The 22792-nt window shown below is 37.2% G+C and overlaps 1 protein-coding gene across 1 annotated transcript in view; it reads left to right on the top strand.

Moving 5' to 3' along the window:
• Positions 1–1953: 1953 nt before the first annotated feature.
• Positions 1954–22792, top strand: part of KIF27 (kinesin family member 27) — a 41531-nt gene continuing 20692 nt past the window's right edge. Inside the window, exons 1-11 of the mRNA XM_063295203.1 lie at positions 1954–2353; positions 3663–3863; positions 4909–5879; positions 11104–11247; positions 11531–11731; positions 13405–13580; positions 18425–18558; positions 19365–19520; positions 20043–20248; positions 20991–21188; positions 21745–21852. Of these exons, the coding sequence (XP_063151273.1) occupies positions 2056–2353; positions 3663–3863; positions 4909–5879; positions 11104–11247; positions 11531–11731; positions 13405–13580; positions 18425–18558; positions 19365–19520; positions 20043–20248; positions 20991–21188; positions 21745–21852 (2793 nt within the window). The 5' untranslated portion in view covers positions 1954–2055. The remainder of the gene's footprint in view (positions 2354–3662; positions 3864–4908; positions 5880–11103; positions 11248–11530; positions 11732–13404; positions 13581–18424; positions 18559–19364; positions 19521–20042; positions 20249–20990; positions 21189–21744; positions 21853–22792) is intronic.

Here is a 22792-nt window from a genome sequence, read left to right as displayed (position 1 = left end):
AATAGTTAAATGAACGTTGCTGGGTCAATGTAATGTTTTCTAGTGTATATGTTTACAAGTGAAGGGATTTCACTGCACATCAGCAATTGTAAGCAGAGAACCAAGTGTGTGTTACAGTTTCCTTAGTTATTAGTATGGTTCTGCCTAGAAGGGGTTTTTTTGGAGTGGGAATTTCTTCTGCATCAAGTTACTGCGTTTCTGGCTAATAAAAGAAGGTGTGTGCACTGTATTATCTTCATGAGATTTCAGTTTTCTATGCTGCAGATCATTATTATTTATTATACAGTATGTCCCACTTTTTTGATCAGTGGACATACTCCTCCCCTCCCCTTTATCCATCAAGAACCCAAAATTATTAGCAATCATATCTTTGTGGTAGGGTAGGAATGAGCTGCTGTTCGTTTTTTCTTTAAAAACAAATGTGTTCAGGAGAAGACTACAGAGCCTTCAAAGCATTTTTTCAAATGCTGTCACCCCTGCCCTGTGGAACATCTTGTCCCCTGAGGTGAGGTTGGCTCCCACTCTTCTAGCCTTCTGAAAGAGCATCAAGACCTGGTTCTGCCAACTAGCATGGGAATCCTATAGTTGCATGCAACCCTGGGGGTGGTTGGTGGATTGAGTATGCCCGTTCCGTCAATCTTTGTTTTTCCTTTTCTACTTGTAAGCCGCCTAGTGTCACTTATACAGTGAGGTGTGTGGCGTATAAATTTAATAAATAAATAAAACTTAAAACTTAAAAATTGATCTGCATTCTGTTTCCCTTCTACATTAAAAAGTTTGATTATTGCTACAGGCTTATGTAGCACAAAGCCATGAAGAGAAAATAAAATATTCTTTAAAAAAAGTAATAGAAAAGAAATGAACTGTAGCATAGAATTATAAGGCTTGCCTGTAGTGACATTTCAAATAATACTTAAGAGATAGCCATGGCTCTTGTGCTGTTATATCCCACATAACTTTTTTTGTTTATAAGATGCATAATTCACATATATATAAGAAAGGCAATGACAACTTTACACAAAAATAGGAGCATAATTTTATATTAATATTAGACAGGGTTGTGTTATATTAATTTTAAAAGGGTTGTGACCTGTTGGGTTATTGTTTCAGAGATATTTCCGTACCAGATTCCTCAATGCCTTCAACAATGGCAGTGTTACTGGAATATCTCCCTTAAAAATTAAGGGAGATATTCAGAGATGTATCTGCCTTGAAAATAGCTCATGTCATTCATACTGAACTGTATAACACATTTTGTATTATGTCATAAAATGTTTTATTATAATTTTTATGTCATAACATGTTTTATAAAATTTGCCAAATTTCAACTCCACAGGAGTAATGGGTCTCGGATTTTGGACGCATTCTATAAGTTAGCCCATTTGAGGTACCTTGGTTCAAAAATTGTTGCCGTATGACGCACTGTTTCACCCAGTTAAAGGTTGCACACAAACAGGAGAGAAATTTCAAAATATTTTGGTGCAGTCTTAAACATTTTTACATAGATTAATAAAAATCCATTTAACAGTTTGTATCTGCAAAGGGTTGTTAACCAAAATGGTCCTTATTACATCATATTTAATATGGTTAGTCATATAAAACACACCAGTTTCTTATTCAAGCAGCTAATATGTTGAAAGAATAACAGATTGGAGTTTCCATCTAAATATGTGTTCAGGGTGCTCATTCATGAACACAAGTGACTAAGAGGACAGAAACAAGAGAATGGTGATTGTTTAAAAAAGTGACATTCAGATTTAATTAGTGTAGAGCAGAAATATTTTAATGGCTTTGAGGCCCCTAGAACAAGTTTTTTCTAGTTATAAAATGAAAGAATGTGACCATAAAAACAGTTTTACACTAGGTTTAAGAATATATTTTTTATATTTAATATTTTTTTATTTCAAGGAAAAGTAATCTCTAAAACATTATTTTTTGCTTCCTATAGATTATCCTTTACTGTCAAAAGTAGAAGACTGAGGATAGTATGAAGAAAGAATTTAAAGAAAGTTGTGTATATTAAAATAACAAATGCATGTGCTTATCTAAGCTGCAATGGAAGAGATTCCAGTTAAAGTAGCAGTAAGAATAAGACCTTTACTCTCAAAAGAAATACTTCACAATCATCAAGTATGTGTGAGATTAATCTCAAATACTCAGCAAATTATTATTGGAAAGGACCGTGTCTTCACTTTTGATTTTGTTTTTGGCAAGCATTCAACCCAAGATGAAGTGTATACAACATGTATTAAGCCATTGGTGGCATCTTTGATAGAAGGATATAATGCTACAGTTTTTGCCTATGGACAGACAGGCTCTGGAAAGACTTACACTATTGGAGGAGGTCACATTGGTATGTTCTGAAAAGTTTCTGTTATTATTTAAATCATGCTCATAAAATTATTGCAAAAGGAATAATAAGAGCAATCTTTTCACAAACTGAATATTTACTAATAAGATCATTGCTGTCCCTGACTCTTCTTTTTAGAACAGAGTGGGACTAAAGGTTGGGTTATTTCCATTTAAAATAGTTTAAGTAATATGCAACATGAAGGTTACAATGGTCTGCCTACCATTTCTATACTAACTGGTATTGGTCTGAAGTATTTTAACTTGAATGATCAAAAAATAATAAAAGTATTATAGGTAATATAACATATTACTTCGATTCTAGTTTTCTGTCACACTATGTTTTGTAGATGCTATCAGAATACTAGTTATACTAGGTACTTTGAGAGTAATCTTTATTTTTCTAAAAAGCATTTCTGTCAAATGCCATTTTCTTGCTAAGATACTCTTTTTGGAGTAGTCATTATATTAAAAAAATTTCTCCAGTGCTGTCTTTTCTTGGTTAGTTTTAGAGGTTCCATACAAACTTGTGAGAATGTATTTTTGCTTGTGCTTCTCTTCTCTTTCTCCCTTCTCTGTTCCCACAAGGTCTCCGAATCTGTGGATCAAATTTAGACTAGATGTTAGCCCACTAGGTAGACCAGACCAGGAAAATCAACTCTAGTGAAAGGCTAAAACTATTTTTATTGAGATTGGTTATAATAAAAGTATCTTGCAAGTCTCATTGTGCTCTTCCTCCTCCTGCTCCTCCCGAGAGGAGTGAATTAGAGAGGCATCTTCTTGAACCTTGTGAATGCACTTCCTTAAAACTTTACAAGTGACCAGAACACTATGAGTGGTAACCAGTATCACTCTGGAGTTATGAACTATGTTTCTGCCCATCACTGTCAATTGTCAAGGACTTAAGGAGAAGGGGAGAATCCTCCCAAATGGGGAGAGACATCTCCCTCAATTCCCCATTCTCCAGATCAGCCATAGTCCAGAGATCCCCATCCCAACCTTCTGAAGGATTTGTGGTGTTCTGGGAACTATGAGGAGGAGGGAAAGTAGGCTTCTCTAAATTTTCTTCCACCAATGTGACATTAAATATTATCCTATGTTTGTTGGTTTTTGCTTAGTCATTCTTTTCCTGTATTTTTATCTCTGATATTATGACTGATTTATATGACCTGACAGAACTGAATGTCTCATATTCATAGCTTATTGAGCTAAAAGGCATTCGGATTCCTTTTAGCTTTTCAGTATTAATATGATGTTTTTGGAGTCTGCAGATTTTAGTTCTGTGCTTGGATTAAACCTTCTTCTCATTTTAGCATTGGTTGCAGAAGAAGAGAGAGGTATCATTCCACGGGCAATTCAAGAAATATTTCAGATTATTTCCGAAAACCATAATACTGATTTTACAGTGAAAGTTTCATACATAGAAGTCTATAAAGAAGAACTCAGAGATCTCCTGGAACTAGAGACCTCTATGAAAGATTTGCATATTAGGGAAGATGAAAAGGGCAACACAGGTAGAAATACAAATTTCAACTAAGTTTTTATTTGCTAATAATTTTGAAGCATTTTAAGAATAATTGTATGTTCATATTCTCAACGATACACCTCTAAGATGATAAGTTTATATTATTAAAGTTGAATTATTCAGAAGAAATGTAACTTTAATTTTGATACAAAGTACTTTAATGCTTTAATAATCTTTGTCAATGTTTTCTCATCATATAAATCACTAAAGTAGCCCCTTTTAGCAAAGTTAGAGTTTTTACATTGTTCTGCTTTAAACAGACATCCAAAATCAGGAAAGTCCTTTAAATAAATGTTATAAGTTACTGTTTAGCTGAGTATCTCTAGAATAATAATGCATGCATTGTTTTCAAATGTCCATTGTAATGCTATATCTTATAAGTATTTTTTCTCCATTTAAAATTTCCTTCTATCTGCTTTCTCACTTAGAGGTATAGTGGATCATCATAAAATTTGAAATTTTCATACAGCTATATACATGTACTGGCACATTCAAGAGTTCCCCCTATTGTATCTTCTGTTGGTTCTGTGATCACTTTTTATGCAATTGAATATAGTTTAAAATATTATAAGAAACTAACTTATACTAGGTCAGATCATCAGTCTGTCCAGTTCATTAGTGTTTATGCTGACAGGCAGTAGCTTTCCAGGATTTCAGACAGGTTTCTTTCCAGTTCTACCTAAGATGGCAGACATTGAGTGGGACTTTTTGCTTGCAAAGCACTTGTTCTACCACTGAACTATTGCTTTTGCAACCTACAAATATATGTATGTTACACTTCATATAAATACTAGTTCTCCAATACAAGTATGTAAGGGGCAGAGCTTGTGCTGTGATATCACAACATATATTTAATCATTTTGATTAAAGCTTCATTTGCTGCAGACACCCATGGTTGATTATTTTATAATAGTATATTTTATGTGAATTCTTTCTTGCTTGAAAAATAACTTGATTACCTATATATTTTTTAAAAACTTAACATGATTTTTTCTGAAAATGTTTTATGTATTACCTTTCCTTTATTTTTTAAGTAATTGTTGGTGCCAAAGATTGCCAAGTGGAAAGTGTAGAAGAAGTGATGAGCCTGTTGGAAACAGGGAATGCTGCTAGACATACAGGGACAACCCAAATGAATGAGCATTCCAGCCGATCCCATGCTGTTTTTACCATCAGTATTTGTCAACAACAACAGCCTCTACAGAAGGACACAGACGGTGCACAAAATTCATCCCAAAGTTCAGGACAGCTGATTGCTTCTAAGTTCCACTTTGTGGATCTTGCTGGATCAGAAAGAGTTACAAAGACTGGCAACACTGGCGAAAGATTCAAAGAATCAATTCAGATCAACAGTGGTTTACTAGCTCTGGGAAATGTGATAAGTGCTCTTGGAGACCCAAAGAGAAAAAATGCACACATTCCATACAGGGATGCTAAAATCACACGCATTCTTAAAGACTCTTTAGGAGGTAATGCAAAGACTGTCATGATAACATGTATTAGTCCATCTTCTTCTGATTTTGATGAATCATTAAATTCCATCAAGTATGCTAATAGAGCAAAAAATATTAGGAATAAACCTATTGTCAACTATAACCCAGACTGGGATCGTATAGATGAAATGGAGCTTGCAATCAAGTTGCTTCGGGAAGCCTTGCAAAACCAACAAATTAATGGACAGTCCTCTGGTGGTCAAGGATCACAGGATTTATGCCAAGACAAAAACAGAATCCGCTGTCTTGAACAGCAGCTTGCTCAGTTTCAAATTGAAAGTTTTAACTTGCGAAATTGCATAGAAGAAGCCTATTTATTTCTTGTTGATTTAAAAAACATTGCCAGCCTATCAAAAAGTCAACTTGAAAAACTACAAGAATGGATCCATGTGGCTCAGGAACTTAGGAGAGAGGCATCTATTCCCCAGCTGAACAATGGAACAGTAGCTGACCAAGAAGGACCATATCATATCACAATTCTTCAGCTGAAGAGAGAGCTGAAGAAATATCAGGTACTTACTGTACATTTAATATAAGGGCCAATAAAAGATTGTATACAGAAGTGTTGTGTGCACATTAAGGCACAGTTTTGTTCATCTGAGTTTACCTTGCCCCTTATTCCAACCTGCCAGCATGATCAGTCCTACAGAATAATTTGACAGGCATATTACACAACCAAACATGACAACAGTACCTCAGTTTAGTACCATTCAGTGTTATTAAAGAGATGATTATTTATTTGGAAATGGTTCCATATATTATCATTGATAGAGCAGAAGAGATCTTCCCTCAGGGAATGGTGGATTTCTTTCAGAGGTCAGAGCTTTGGCAGTTCACCCCCAGTCTGAGAAGTCTTTCACCTTAGTCCCAAGGAACTTGTTTGGCTGCTTTTTCTATCACAGATCTTTTGTAATTTTTTTGCTACTTTTTTAGCTCACAGACAATGAGGCATTCTCTTAAAGACTTCAGCATTCCTCTTATCTTTCTCTTGGCTACCTAGAGTCATTTCATTCATTTTCATTTCAGTTTGACTCTATTTCTCTATACAGTTCCTTTGTTTGCAACTCTTCTGTCTCCTACCTCTTTCCCCCTGCTCTAAAATGCTTACATTACATTTGTCATCAATGCATGCAGCTGTTACAGAAATGATCACTGAATATTGTGATTACAAAAATTAGATAAAAATCAATAATAGCACTAATAATTATTTTATAAATTATTCACCAGTCTTCCCCAACACATCTGGGGATCACCGGATTGGGGGAGGCTGTAATATAGTATATAAAAATTACAAATCACATTATTTCTGGAGAATTTTATAACATTAATTCTGTTAGGGATCTTTTATAAACTATATGTACATGGGTCATGTCATAAGGATGATAAATCCAACATCCAGATGCATGATTTTCTTAATTTTTTAAAATCCATTCAATTGTGTCCAGTTCTTGGAGACTGGCTGGAAAAGTCCTTGCAGTTTTCTTGGCAAGAGTTTTGGAAGTGGTTTGCCATTGCCTTCTTCCTAGGGCTGAGAGAGTGCGACTGGCCCAGGTCACCCAGCTGGCTTTGTGCCTAAGGCGGAACTAGAACTCATGGTCTCCCAGTTTCTAGCCTGATGCCATAACCACTACACCAAACTGGCTCTCTTCTTAATTTAGTAATATGTTAATTATAAACAAATAGCATCCTTTGGGTATTAAAAAAATAGTTCTTTTATTTCCCATAACCTGCTTATTAGACCTAGTTTAATGGAAGTAATATTCTGTACCTTAATTGAATTATTGGGAGAGCCTAATAGGACATAAGCTTGAAATACTTAACAGGTGAATCCTAAATTATATTAGCAGAAGGGAAAGTCACACAATAGGTCTTCGTTTTTCCTTCTTAGGCTTCTGAAATGCCACTATGGGGGGAACCCACTGAACATTGTAAACTTTGTTTTAAAAGTTTCTAGTAAAAGTAAGGAAGTCCCTCAAATCTAGAATTTTGTATTCCTTATGCAAGGCTCTGGATTTTAGTGATTCAGTACTTTTACCTTCCATTTGCACAACTGAATACACTCTTGTATGAAATTCTTATTTATTACACATGTGTGATCCTACTTGTAGGAAACAGGAAATGTATGTCTTGATCATCACTAGTAATTGCTTCTAATAAGTAAATTCTGTTAAAGTTGCTTTGTTCTTTTTTTCTTATTAATACAGATTTGACTGAGTGTATGTCAGAAAACTGCATGTGCCTTTAGGTTGGGATGTATGATAGCCCGCAAGTCTGTAGACAGAGATTCTAGCTTGCACAGAATAACATGAACATACTTGGGTTTTACTGATTGCACTTATGGCTTACTGGCCAAAATGTGCCAAAACTGACTGGTACTCTTTATCATTAGCATATAATGCTATATTTAGCAAGGGTCCGCCTTGCTAAATATAGTAATATTTAGTATAATATAGTAACCACCCAGAGTCCTCTCTTCAGGGGAGATGGGAGGTGGCAAAATTTGGAAAATAAATAAATAGGTATGAATAAGGATGGTAACATCAGCATGGCAAACTCTCAAAACCTATTTCACCAGGAACTCTTATGCTCAACCAGATCCCTGGTGATGTTAAACACCGTGGATTCCCTAGAGTGATAGGGTTTAAGTATTTATATGATACATTCTAGATTTCAGTCTGGTTCCTTGGAACTCCATAACATGGTTTAGCAATCTCACTTTCTCTTTAACATAATACAAACCCTGCCAGACTGCTTGGGTTTTGCAGAGCACACTAGCCTGAAAACCAGTACCCCATTTCTTGGTTCAGACATCTGTTTCCTGACATGTACCAAAGATCATACCATGGCTTCAGGTTGGGTTTCTTTCAGATTTTACTGGGCCTGGGATCAAGTGTGTGTCAGGGTATTCTCCAGTTGCTTTACAAAATCTAAAATGCTAACCCTGGAGGACTTTCTTCTTCTCCCTCTCATAGGTAAGTAAACAGCTCCAGCAGCCCTCTGTCATCCTACCCACACACAAACTTGAAAAGGGAAAATCCTGCACTAGGGTGTGGTATGCTGTACATGCAGCTATGTACATATGCTGTACATATAGCTATGATAACATCAAGTCCCAGTTCTTGGGTAAGCCTTTTAATATGGCACCCAAATTTTCACTGAATTTTTCTACAAGGCCACATGTATGGTGATAGGAGGCAACTGCTGTGAGGTGCTTCCCCTCATGGGTAGCTGTAAGTTCTCTATCAACTCTGATAAGAAGGTAGTTGTTTGATCCATCAGGATCTCCAGCAGCAAACCTATCCTGGCAAAAATATCAATTAAGCCCTGACTTAATTAGAATCAAACCAACTTAGAGCTATTGCCTTGGGCCATTGACTTATATAGTCTACAAGAGTTTGTGCATACTGCTTCCCCTGAGGTGTCTTGGGTTGGATAGACCTCAAGATGTCTGTTGTCACTCTCAAAAAAGGAAACTATAAAAGGAAGGGTTGAAAAGATATCCACACCCTGTCCTTGCTGTTCCCCACCCCACAGAAAATATTATATACTCAGTTTTATCTCTGCCAAACCCAATCCAATAAACATTTTGCTGAATGTTTTCTTTAGTTCTCCTATCTGTCCATTTGGGTGATCATGTGCCAAGTATAAGATGTGAGAAAAAATTGCAGGGCACAGTTCTCACTGGATTTTGTACCTTTTCCTGTGTTCTTGTGAAATATATTCCCAGCACAACAGCCCTTTTCTAAGAATGAACCTGGAGTTCTGAGATTTGCTGAGTAGAGTGCGCTACCTGTTCCTGGATCTTGGACAAATCTGATCCTTCTCTTGCTCTCTCCTGAACTTCTTTTTGCCATATTAAGGACTATTCCAGGCATCTCAGTGGGCTCTGCTTTCTGAGGTATCTTGTCTTCTACTTCATTGTTACTCTTGGAGCCCCAGTCTATACTTGGTACCTCTGTTTCCACTACATGACCTATAGGTGTGTTCCTGGTTTCCAAGGGAGGCTGTGGGCAAACCCTTGCTGTCAGGATCAGGAGGTCCATCTTAATTGATTCCTAGTCCTTCTCTCCTCAGGATCTCTCATATATGCTCCGCTAAGCCTTTCCCAAATAACACATTTGTCCTTCCATTGATAGATTGGATGTAGGTTGACATGTTCAGTATCTGACATTTAATGTGTTGCTGTTGTTGCCTTTGATGTTGCTCCTTGGATAGCTGTCCTAACAGTCAGAAATCACGCTGAGACGAGGAGTAGGTCTCTAGTGTTTATTACTGCTACATAAGACAGAATCCTAACAAACTGAAGCAGCGTGGGAAAAACCCAGACAGATAAACCCCAAAAGTTAAGGCGGGTCTGATCTGTGTCTCTTTGAATGGCTGCTTAACTCCTCAGTACTACGCATGCGTTTTCCCCCCTGGATAGAGGCCCCTTCTTGCTCGCCATCAGTACTCATGACAATAGCTCTGCCTGGTCAGATTACCTGACATCTCATGAATATCTTGGAGTGGTCATACTGGTATGTCTCCATTGCCCTCAGAGATCTGGATTTCATCCCCTGCTGGGCTCTTTCTCTATTGCTTCTATGGACTTTGATCTCCTTTGGCAGTCCTGATAAGATTTGATCAGGAAGTTGGACTTGAGCTGTTCCAGTTCAATCCATTTTTAAAACTTCCTTAATTGTGTTGATTCCTGCCAATTTTCTCCAAGTCTCAAAGGCTGAGCTCATTGTGTGGGCAAAGATGTGATAGGAATCCTATGTCTTTCACCATAGAGATCCGAAGTTCTTTCATGAATTTTCAGGTATCAAAGCAAGTCTAGCCTTCACCAGTGTCTTGAATAGTGCAGGTTGTCCATTTCTTTCCAAGCCATTTCACAGATTACTGCAACAGGGAATCCATTAAATATGGTCTCAAATAAGGTATACTGTACATTTCTTTTATTCTAACTTGTAACTTGAATGGGACTGATATAAATTAGTTTTAGCTGTAGCTCCTCTTAATTCAGATTTAGCCAAGTGAATTTTAATTACTGAAAGTAATTACATCAGGTAAAAATTTAATTGTTCTTCAAGCTATTTATTTATTTTTACTTTTTTCCATTGTGCCTTCTATTTGCCCATTGCCAGATAGCAGATGTACAGTTCAGTACTGAGCACTGTAATAACAGAAGAAAATAGACTTTAATTCTCCTCAGTTCTGCTGCTGCAGGGCAAGATACTCAGTAAGAGTATTATGTAAGATGAAAGAAGAACTTTTCCACTAGTAACCTTCTAAACAACTCTTACAGTATTCATAGTAGACACACTACCTACAAGGTAGAATTCACTTCCCTTTCTAGTCATGGTAATCTATTCTCATTGTAGCTATCCCATCTCTAATCATACATAAAATGTCAGGAATGTTTTTGGAAGTAATTTTATTATTTTGCAGGAATTATTTTAAAGAAAGAACAGGGTACCACTACACATCATTTTTCCTACAGAATCAAAATGTAAATAGACAGACTTTTTACTAACTTCTGTGCTGGATTTAAATTAAATACACTTAATTGTTTGGGACGATATGTGTTCATGATTTTTGCATACTATACTTGGGTTATATACAATAAAACATATATAATTAATGCAATACTTATCGTAGACTTAGTGTAATTGGAGCAAAACCTCCGTATGCAGTTTAGAGAACTTTCCATTTCATATGTTCTGTCATTTATCCTAGTCTCCCTTTATTACCTAGCAGGCTCTTGCAACAGATGCAGAAGTCTTCAGTGAAAAAGAACTGGAAATAAAAATATTGCAAGATCAGATACAAAAGCTGATACAGGAAAATCGTGAATATTTGGAATCGCTGAAGGAGGCACAGGATACAAATAGATTACAGGTAGTTTATGTTTTCTGCCAGTTACTTAGGAAATACAGTATATATATATAAAATTACCTGAATCTTATATATAATAGCTTAATAAAGGCAAGAGCAAAAATATAATGCTACCATAAATATAGTTTGAGAATATTATAATTATGATCATCAAGATCTATTCCCCTGTAAGTGTATATAGGATTGCAATTTTAGTTTTAATTAAGTTGAATCCAAATTTCAGTGGGTTTATTTAAGTTTTGCAGCTGTGTAAAGTTTAATAAATGCAATTTTGTTTCATTTCAAGAATGAAAAAATGGTAGAGCAACGACTTACAATTAACCAGCTAAATGACAAGTTAGAGAAAATGGCAAAAGCCTCTGCCTCTAATGGTGCTTCTGGAGATGGACCAGCTGCTGTAATATCAGCTAAAAGACCCTATAGCGTCCCATTAACTAAAAATTTGATGCAGTCCAATAACATACCAGTACGGTTGGATTCTCGAAAGGTAGATATGAAAAATTATTCTTTTTTATTTATTTATTGAAATTATCGTTCACAAATTATTAATTGTACTTGAATGGAACTGTGGTAATGTGAACATTTGCAGGTTCATCAATGGAGGAAAAAAACTGCAATGAATAATTTCTTCCATCCCATTTAAAGAGGGCAAAAATAGTGCATTTATTTTCTCATCTGGTGGTTTTGATATTCTCCCACATTTGTTCTGCCTTTGGTAGTACAGCTGGGTTCTTTGTTCTGTTCTGTTCCAATATTTTAAAAGGTTGCCCCTTCTGGTATTCCTGCACTGGATGGCTGTGGAACATAGCAGAGCTAGTCTGGGGAATTGGCCTGAATAGTCTCTGAATGCCACAAAGACTATAACTGTGGTTTTGATTTGTGAAATAAAGATCTCTGCCAGAGGTTGATAATCCCTGGCAGATCTGGGATGGGGTTGATGCTACTGTGCTGGTTCTCCTTGATCTCTTGGCGGTTTTTGATACCATCAGTTGTGGTATCCTTCTGGACTGGGAGTGGAAGACCCTGTGTTGTGCTTGTTCTTTTTTTCACTGCAGATAGTTCCAGTTGGTATAGGCAGGGGTAAAAGTCAAGGCCAAGGCCTGTCACTTGGGGGTGCTTCAGGGCTCAATACTCTCACCCTTTCTGTTTTAACATCTACATGCTACTGAGTGAGGTTGTTTGTCAGTTGGGGTCTGGTATCATCAATATGCTGTGATCCAATTGTATATTTCAACCCTGGCTGCCCAAATGAGGCTATCAGTGACTGAAGGCTGTGAGAATCTGGATGGAGAGGAATAGACTCAGTCTCAACCGTAGCAAGACTGAGTGATTGTGCGTATTTAGGGCCCCAAATCCTCGAAATTTTCCATGTTTAGTCCTGGATGGAGTAGCACTTACAGCTGCTCCGGAATGGAGTGAGGTGGGTCGTAACGGACATGTTTTGCATTCCCACATAACATGACTGCTCTGTGAGTTGAACGGGTTGCCATTTGACTTTTAGGTGCAGTTCAAGGTGCCGATTGCCACCTATAAATCCCTTCATGGTATAGGGCATGGCTATCTGACTGACTGTTTATCTGTGATAGTATCTGCCTATCCTATACAATTGGACAATGTAGACATGCTGTGGGTCCCATTGATCAAACAGTTTCATCAAACAGGGCCCAGGAATTGCACCTTCTCTGTTGCACTGCCTGCCCCCTGCAACAGCATCTCCCTCAGGATTCCATATGGCCCCTACCCTGACTACTTTCAAAAAATCTCTGAAAACACTGCTTTCCCCCAGGCCTGGGTTAGATAGTTGGTGAAGATCTTACAGGAGTTTATATGTTAGTCTGAATGTTTTCTCTTCTGAATGTACATTGTTCTTTTCTTTGTTTTATTGTTCTTAGTATTTTTAATACTATACACTGCCCAGTCCTTATGGAGTTGGGCAACCTTCTAAATTTGACAAATAAATAAATAAAAATAGTAGCCACTAATATAGCTCTGATTATCAGGACAAGCAAAGAAGTAAACACAATAATCTATCTTAACCTCCGAGTAAATGAGGATTTGTTCGATATAAAGTTATTTTGCCCTATATTATTCACTCTGAGTAACTTTTAAAGAGAAAACCTGGACAAAAATATTTTACATTTTTTAAAACTTCTTTAAAAGGTACACACAAGCCCTCCGATGTATTCCCTAAGCAAAGTTATAGCTGGATTTCAAACCCGTAATCAGATCATGTTGGATCACATAGAAGAGCAAGATGAAGTTCTTCATTATTGCTTCTCTGATCACAGTGATGAAGATGAAAAAAATGCCAAGAATAGAAGGAGACTTACATCTAGGTATGTTTTTGATCAACTATGACCAATATGATATCTAGGGCTTTTTAATGTGCGTATATCTGTTACCTTATGCTATGAAAATATACTGGCAGTCCTCAGGTTACAACTGCATTTGGGACAGGAACCGCTATTGCTAAGCAGTGTGGTTGTAAAGTGTGATGTAAGCGCAATGTCATGTGACTGCATCACTTAGCGACGGCAATCCAGGCTTGATTTTGCTTGACTTTGTTTGTGGGAAGCCAGCAGGGAAGGTCGCAAATGGCAATCATGTGACTGCAGGATGCTGCAACCAGTCATAAGTGTGAGCTGGTTGCCAAGTGCTCAAATTTTGTTCATGTGACCACAGGAGTGCTGCAATGGCCAGAACTTCAAGGAGCATTTGTAAGTCCCTTTGTTCAGCACCGTTGTAACTTCGAACGGTTGCTGAACAAATGATCATAACTCAAGTATTACTTGTATTTGAATTTGAAACAATATTTACATGTTAATGTTATAGGAGGCAGTAAGAAGCTGAGCAATGTTTTATGTAGCTTCTGGTGGGGGGGCATCAAAGGCCCTCTTCTGCTGATCTAAGTAACAGGAGATTAATAGAGGAAGTCCCTCCGATAGTCAGGTCATAAGCTAGTTACAGTTTTAAAGATAAATGCCAGCATTTTAAATTTTGCTTAGTAGGCAACTAACAACCATTGCAGATCTTTCAGTACAAGATCTTATGATTCCTGTCCCCTACATCAGTTAGTAGCCTAGCTATGACACTATACCCCAGTTACAATTGCTGGATATTTCTGAAGGGTAGCTCCACCTAAACTATATTGCAGTTTAGTACCAGAATAGCTCTTCAGCAAAGGATCATTACCTTGTCGTGGTGCTGGAGCTTGAGCACCTCAATGATGCCATGAGCTAAACCATGACGGGCCACCCAAGATGGGAAGGTCATGACAGAGAGGTCAGACTAAATGCGATCCCTGGGGAAGGTAATGGCAACCCACCCCAGTATTCTTGCCGTGAAAACTAAATGGATCAGTACAACCAGAGATATGTCGGTATACCATCGGAAGATGAGACCCCCAGGTCAGAAGATGGTCAAAATGCTACTGGGGAGGAACAGAGGATGAGTTCAACTAGCCCCAGACGTGATGACGCAGCTAGCTCAAAGCCGAAAGGACGGCTAGCAGCCGACGGTGCTGGTGGTGAACGGCGAATCCAATGTTCTAAGGATCAACACACCATTGGAACCTGGAATGTAAGATCTATGAGCCAGGGCAAATTGGATGTGGTTATTGGGGAGATGTCAAGATTAAAGATAGACATTTTGGGCGTCCGTGAACTGAAATGGACTGGAATGGGCCACTTCACATCAAATGACCACCAAATCTACTACTGTGGACAAGGGGACCACAGAAGAAATGGAGTAGCCTTCATAATTAATAGTAAAGTGGCTAAAGCAGTGCTTGGATACAATCCAAAAAACGACAGAATGATCGCAATTCGAATTCAGGGCAAGCCATCTAACATCACAGTGATCCAAATATACGCCCCAACCACAGATGCTGAAGAAGCTGAAGTAGAGCAGTTCTATGAGGATCTGCAGCACCTACTGGACAACACGCCTTAAAGAGATGTTATTTTCATCACGGGAGACTGGAATGCTAAGGTGGGCAGTCAAATGACACCTGGAATTACAGGTAAGCATGGCCTGTTACCTGGGAGAACAAAACGAAGCAGGACATAGGCTGATAGAATTTTGCCAAGACAACTCACTCTGCATAACAAACACACTCTTCCAACAACCTAAGAGACGGCTTTATACATGGATTTCACCAGATGGACAACACTGAAATCAGATTGACTACATCCTTTGCAGCCAAAGGTGGTAGACATCTATACAGTCGGTAAAAACAAGACCTGGAGCTGACTGTAGTTCAGATCACAAACTTCTTCTTGCACAATTTAGGATCAGACTCAAGAGATTAGGGAAGACCCACAGATCAGCTACTTATGAGCTCACTAATATTCCTAAGGAATATGCAGTGGAGGTGAAGAATAGATTTAAGGGACTGGACTTAGTAGATAGGGTCCCGGAAGAACTCTAGACAGAAGTTCGCAACATTGTTCAGGAGGCGGCAACAAAATACATCCCACAGAAAGAGAAAACCAAGAAGGCAAAATGGCTGTCTGCTGAGACACTAGAAGTAGCCCAAGAAAGAAGGAAAGCAAAAGGCAACAGTGATAGGGTGTGATGGTTGCCTTATTCCGAAAGAAACACAGACTCACTAGTCAGGGCTAAGGATTTCTGGTTTATTAGGGATAGAATGCATACACGGAAAAAGACGGGAATGAGCACATGGCGTGCGAGGTAGCTGATAAATACCCGCGGTGCGGACCTGATCCTACCCCACCCCCCATTGTCCCAAAGTCTTGCCCATCAGTGATCCCGGAGTCTCAATGGGCGATCAGGGGCAATTCCGGAGTCTCGATGGGTGATCAGGGGGAATTAGCGCTGATTACCTCTGTCTTCTTCCTGTGTCCGGAGCAGGTGCGTCCCCCGTGGTAATGCAGTGATGTCAGGGAGATAGGATGATGGTTTCTCTGGTCAGGGCAAAGGAGTGGCTCCTTTGTCCTTGTATTGTCTTTCAGTGCTTAAGTGATTAGCACTGGTCCCTTCCTTCCCCTACCCCTTCACCGGAAAGGCATGTTCCCCGTTGCGATGTATGTATACATCGCAACGGGGGACATGACATAGGGGGAGATATGCCCAATTAAATGCAAAATTCCAGAGGTTAGCCAGAAGAGATAAGGAATTATTTTTAAACAAGCAATGCGTGGAAGTGGAAGAAGACAACAGAATAGGAAGGACAAGAGACCTCTTCCAGAAAATTAGAAACATCGGAGGTAAATTCCAGGCAAAAATGGGTATGATCAAAAACAAAGATGGCAAGGACCTATCAGAAGAAGAAGAGATCAAGAAAAGGTGGCAAGAATATACAGAAGACCTGTATAGGAAGGATAACAATATCGGGGATAGCTTTGACGGTGTGGTCAGTGAGCTAGAGCCAGACATCCTGAAGAGTGAGGTTGAATGGGCCTTAAGAAGTATTGCTAATAACAAGGCAGCAGGAGACGACGGCATCCCAGCTGAACTGTTCAAAATCTTGCAAGATGATGCTGTCAAGGTAATGCATGCTATATGCCAGCAAATTTGGAAAACACAAGAATGGCCATCAGATTGGAAAAAATCAACTTACATCCCCATACCAAAAAAGGGAAACACTAAAGAATGTTCAAACTATCAAACAGTGGCACTCATTTCACGTCCCAGTAACGTAATGCTCAAGATCCTGCAAGGTAGACTTCAGCAATTCATGGAGCGAGAATTGCCAGATGTGCAAGCTGGGTTTAGAAAAGGCAGAGGAACTAGGGACCAAATTGCCAATATCCACTGGATAATGGAAAAAGCCAGGGAGTTTCAGAAAAACATCTATTTCTGTTTTATTGACTATTCTAAAGCCTTTGACTGTGTGGACCATAACAAATTGTGGCAAGTTCTTAGTGGTATGGGGATACCAAGTCATCTTGTATGCCTCCTGAGAAATCTGTATAATGACCAAGTAGCAACAGTAAGAACAGACCACGGAACAACGGACTGGTTTAAGATTGAGAAAGGAGTACGGCAGGGTTGTATACTCTCACCCTACCTATTCAACTTGTACGCAGAACACATCATGCGACATGCTGGGCTTGAGGAATCCAAGGCTGGAGTTAAAATCGCTGGAAGAAACATTAACAATCTCAGATATGCAGATGATACCACTTTGATGGCTGAAAGCGAAGAGGAACTGAGGAGCCTTATCATGAAGGTGAAAGAAGAAAGTACAAAAGCTGGCTTGCAACTAAACCTCAAAAAAACCAAGATTATGGCAACCAGCTTGATTGATAACTGGCAAATAGAGGGAGAAAATGTAGAAGCAGTGAAAGACTTTGTATTTCTAGGTGCGAAGATTACTGCAGGTGCTGACTGCAGTCAGGAAATCAGAAGACGCTTAATCCTTGGGAGAAGAGCAATGACAAATCTCGATAAAATAGTTAACAGCAGAGACATCACGCTGACAACAAAGGTCCGCATAGTTAAAGCAATGGTGTTCCCCGTAGTAACATATGGCTGCAAGAGCTGGACCATAAGGAAGGCTGAGAGAAGGAAGATCAATGCTTTTGAACTGTGGTGTTGGAGGAAAATTCTGAGAGTGCCTTGGACTGCAAGAAGATCAAACCAGTCCATACTCCAGGAAATAAATCCAGACTGCTCACTTGAGGGAATGATATTAAAGGCAAAACTGAAATACTTTGGCCACATAATGAGAAGACAGGACACCCTGGAGAAGATGCTGATGCTAGGGAGAGTGGAAGGCAAAAGGAAGAGGGGCTGACCAAGGGCAAGATGGATAGATGATATTCTAGAGGTGATGGATTCGTCCCTGGGGGAGCTGGGGGTGTTGATGACCGACAGGAAGCTCTGGCGTGGGCTGGTCCATGAAGTCACGAAGAGTCGGAAGCGACTAAACGAATAAACAACAATAAAATCAGAATAGCTAATAGAAAGTTGTATTTCTATAATATGTGATAGTCCTTGTAAAACTGCATCTTTGAATTCTTCAGTAAACAAGATTGCAACTGTGTCAAAAGAAGATAGTTTGTTATTTTTATTTAATATCAATACCTATAATGCTGTTTTGTTCATAAAATATTCCCTCGCTGTAAAAATGCTTACAATTAATGCATTTGTGATCTCAAGCTGTATTTATATGTCTTAAATTTCTTTTTAAAAGCCCACTTTAATTTTTACTTAGACGTTCCTTAAACCGTACATGGACACGGAAGCAGGCTCCTTCCAGCTGTATAATTGAAGGAAAAGAGGTACAACAGAATGCTAGTTCACAAATTAGAAACATTTCATCAACAGAAGCTGTTACAGATAAAGAAGGTAAATTGATATACCATTATTATTGTGTCTTATGTGGTCCAAAGAACAATTTGGGATTCTGGAAATATGGACTCGTATTCAAAGTAATGCATAATTAGTCAATGAGGATGACATTTGTACTATAATACTAACTTACATTAAGTTTCATAGAATGAACATATTTGCTCCTTAACATTTTGATATAGTCTGCCTTTCAATTAAAAATGTTTTAAGCATTTACTTTAATTTATACATATTTATACTGTCAGTATAAATTAAAAAACACATTAACATATATTTTATTACACAAAGAGATTTAAAATATGTAGCAGTTTAAGTTGTAATCAGTAAATATGGAAAATCATTATGAATGTCAGCAAATGAGAATTAAGACATTTCAGATGTCATACTGGTATTATACACACCTCCATGCCATTTTTGTACATTGTATTAAAAACATGCCTAGTTGAGTTTATCTGCATTGGCCAATGTTCAAACAACTGTTCTCAAATTCCATCTGGAGGCTTAAATAGCTTATCATGCTATATATGAAATGCGTATACATATATTTAATACATACAGTTGTGTTCTGTGCTTTCATATACTGTATAACCACCAGTGTTCATAAAGTTCTGTACTTAACAATATATACTTGAGATAGATTTCAACCTTTTAAAAAATCATTTCTCTTGTACAGAAATACGGTTTATTTCATAATACATGTAGCCTATTTTTGTTCTGTTAGTCCCAAAACTGCTTACACCTAAAATTTTAGGCCTCTCTGAAAATGTGTTATATGTTCTTAAAACAGTATACTTTCTTTAAAGGTGCAGACATTGAATTTATCCAGAAAAGTCAGATACTAAATATACAAAAGTTAAAGAATTCAGAGCTAAAACTTATTGCTGCTAAGCAAAAAATGAATGAACTTACACTTAATATCAGAATGAAAGAAGAACTTATTAAAGAATTGGTGAAAACAGGTAACTGTATTTTGTAACTTGAATTTTGTGTATCAATATATGTAGAAAGAGGACCAAGTTTTATATGAGATAATCTTTATTGCTGCACAATGCAAGAAAACAATTAAAAGGCAGTCTAAAGTCAGTGATTGACATTGGTTAAGATTGGAGCAATGAGTAAAATCTTCAGTTGTCTGTGAATTTTAAGCTAAAAAGTTATATTAAATGAAGTTGAACCAGTTATTTTAATTTCTCTGCCTAATCTACCTCACAGTTGTTGTGAGAACAAAATATGTTTATGAGGGGCAATCTTCAGTATCACCTGGACCAATTTTTGAAGATTTTCTTTTTTTGTAATAAATATGTCAAACATTTTAAAAATGATGATAGCTGCTACAGCTATCAACAGCATCTACAATGCAGCTATCAACAGCTATCAATAGCTGTTACAATACAGCAATAAAGTACAGCTATCAACAGCTGCTACAATGTCAAAAGTCATAAATGACATCTCCATTTTTTCTTTAAATGGCCATTTTTAAGGTAATGATGCTCGATCTGTAAGCAAGCAATATTCTCTGAAAATAACACAGCTGGAACATGAGGCAGAGCAGGCCAAAACTGATTTAGCAGAAACACAAAAGCAACTTCAGGAGCTAGAGAACAAAGAACTAAGGGACATTGCTGAAAAAGCCAGATTACAAAAAGAATTCAGGAAAAAGATGGATGCAGCAAAGCTGAAAGTGCAGGTATTTGGAATTGGGAAATTTATAAAAACTTGTGTTTAATCTGTGAAAAGTACAAAGGATCTCACCTACTCTGTCAACATCAGCTTTATGTTGATATTATCATAATTCATTAATGTTGCTAGGTTGGTGTGATATAGTAGAATAGATTTAATAGCCATGGCAACAAAATGGCTTAGAACCTGAACTGGGGATCAGAAACCTGCTCTGTGGGGATGGGGTTGCTACAAGCCATTGTATCTGGCTATCTTTCTCTTCCAAATGTTGGTATTTTCTCCAGAAATGTAGGTTTTTGCTCATTTGTCATAGGCATCATTTCTTAGCCAAATAATTCTGTATATAGTATGTAACCAAGATATTAAGAAATATAAGCTAAAAAATATTATATATTTATAGAGCATTTTCTAAGCTTAGATTTCTTTTGTGAAAGAATGTAATATTCTCCACCTGAAATAATCTTTGAAAACTTAATTATTGATGTAATCAGTATTCTATAGTACCAAGATATTGATATGATTTTTGTTTTATTTATATTTTGTCTGTGTCTTTCTCTTTATAAATGATATAAATAGCTCACCCTTGTGTTGAAAATGCCCAAGGTGATTCACATATGCAACGAATCATAGTTAAACAAGCAAGAAGTTAGTAAAATAGTCCAATTATAATGCTAACCAAACAATAGTACAATATTATATCACATAAGGTAACAGTCATTGATGAAATAAAATGTGCTATGTGACTTCAGGTCATACAGAAAAAACAGCAGGAAACTAAGAATCTGGCATCATTATCTACCCAGAATGAGAAACGTGTATCAGAACTAGAACAGAATGTTAATCACATGAAAAAGCAACAAGCCCAATTACAGAAAAAATTGTGGGAGGAGAGTGAAAAAAAGAAAATACTGGAAGGAGGAATTCAGCAAGGCCAACTGCAAATCAAGGTAAAAGTTTTTAGTTCAAGTGTAAATTAGTAATGCTTTAATAACAATAATTTCTTTTCATTTCACTTGACTGTAATGCACAACTTCTGAAACACTTCTTCAGTGAATATAACATGTAGTTAATGTATAGTTTTGTGGGTAAACAGTCCCAAAAAAGGTAGGTCCCTAGTTCAAATTATACTTCAACTCTGACTTTACTTGAGAAACCATGCATTTTCCTTCAACTTCCTTTCAACAGCATCGTAATAAGTGGGTATCAATTGAGAGCTGTTGTAAAGATTACTGCTCTGTGTGTGCATGTGTGTGCCCATGCCTTTGAGTCAGACTTGACTCCTGGCAACTACAAGGACAAGCCCCTGCAGTTTTCTTGGCAATATTTTTTGTAAGTGGTTTTCCATTGGACTGGTCCAAAGTCACCCAGCTGGGTTTGTGCCTACGGCTCATGGTCTTCTGGTTTAAGGATTATAATAGTTTTTGCCACTAAAATGTTTCAAAAAGAGAACTAAAGTGCTCAACATTCTAGTAATAATAAAAATGTTTTTTTCTTTACTTACAGGAACTTCAACAAAAGACAGAACAGCAGGAGAAGATTCTAAAGCTAAAGGATGAAGAAATTGCTGCATTTAAGAAAGGAAACTCATCTGAAACTCCCCAACAACTGCAGGCAATTGAAGTTTTGTAATGCTAGTGAGCTGGAATGCTTTTGATTGGCTTGCTCTACTATATCCATAACATGGAACTACTAAATGGCTTGAAGGCCGCAACCCTTTATTTATTATTTAATTTCTTTGACTGATACCCTGCTTTTCTCCTCTAAGAAGTATTTAAGGCAGCTAACATTTAAAAAACAAAGGAAACATAAAAACTCAGGTTAACATTAATGATGTAATAAAATAATTTCACAACATTTAAAAGCTTGGCAAAACAAGTATCTTTACAGATTTTCTAAACTCTTAAGAGATTGGGAGTCTTTTAAACTGAAGGTGATATTCTGAAAAAAGATGCTTCACTGATAAATCAAAGAAGATAATGAATATTTTTATTAGGCAGACAAGATCTTATTCTAATCAGTCAGAAGGGATTGTGTAAATCATTTATCATGCAGTCAACCCTGCCTCATTCACAGGATTGCAGATAATCTTGTTTTCCATTTTTAGCCCCTTGCCCTGCTATGTTTTCCTGGAATCTCTTTAACCTTATAGGGACATTTTTATTTTTTATTTTTTAACTAAAAATATAGAATAGCTCAACAGTTTACCAAAGCAAAGCGAAGAACTAAACAGACTTAAGTAAGGTATCTTAATTACTAGTCTGGGTTACATACAGAATTTGTTTATTTATTTATTTATCAAATTTTTATCACTGCCCATCTCCCCCCAAAAGGAGGGACTCTGGGCAGTTTACAATAAAAGCAAAGTATAAAATTCAATACAAATATAAATAACATAAATATAAATATAAATAGACAATAAAAGTATAAAATGTAATAATAAATATTAAATAAATAATAATAATAATAATAAAAAGAATGTTGGACACTGCAAAAGATATTTCCCATCATACTTGATAGTGAGTTTATTAAGGCAGAGTCTGAAATTCTTCCC

This window comes from Candoia aspera, chromosome 2, assembly GCF_035149785.1.
Source record: "Candoia aspera isolate rCanAsp1 chromosome 2, rCanAsp1.hap2, whole genome shotgun sequence".
In the NCBI taxonomy this organism is placed as follows: Eukaryota; Metazoa; Chordata; class Lepidosauria; order Squamata; family Boidae; genus Candoia; species Candoia aspera.
This window is presented reverse-complemented; position numbering and strand designations above follow the sequence as displayed.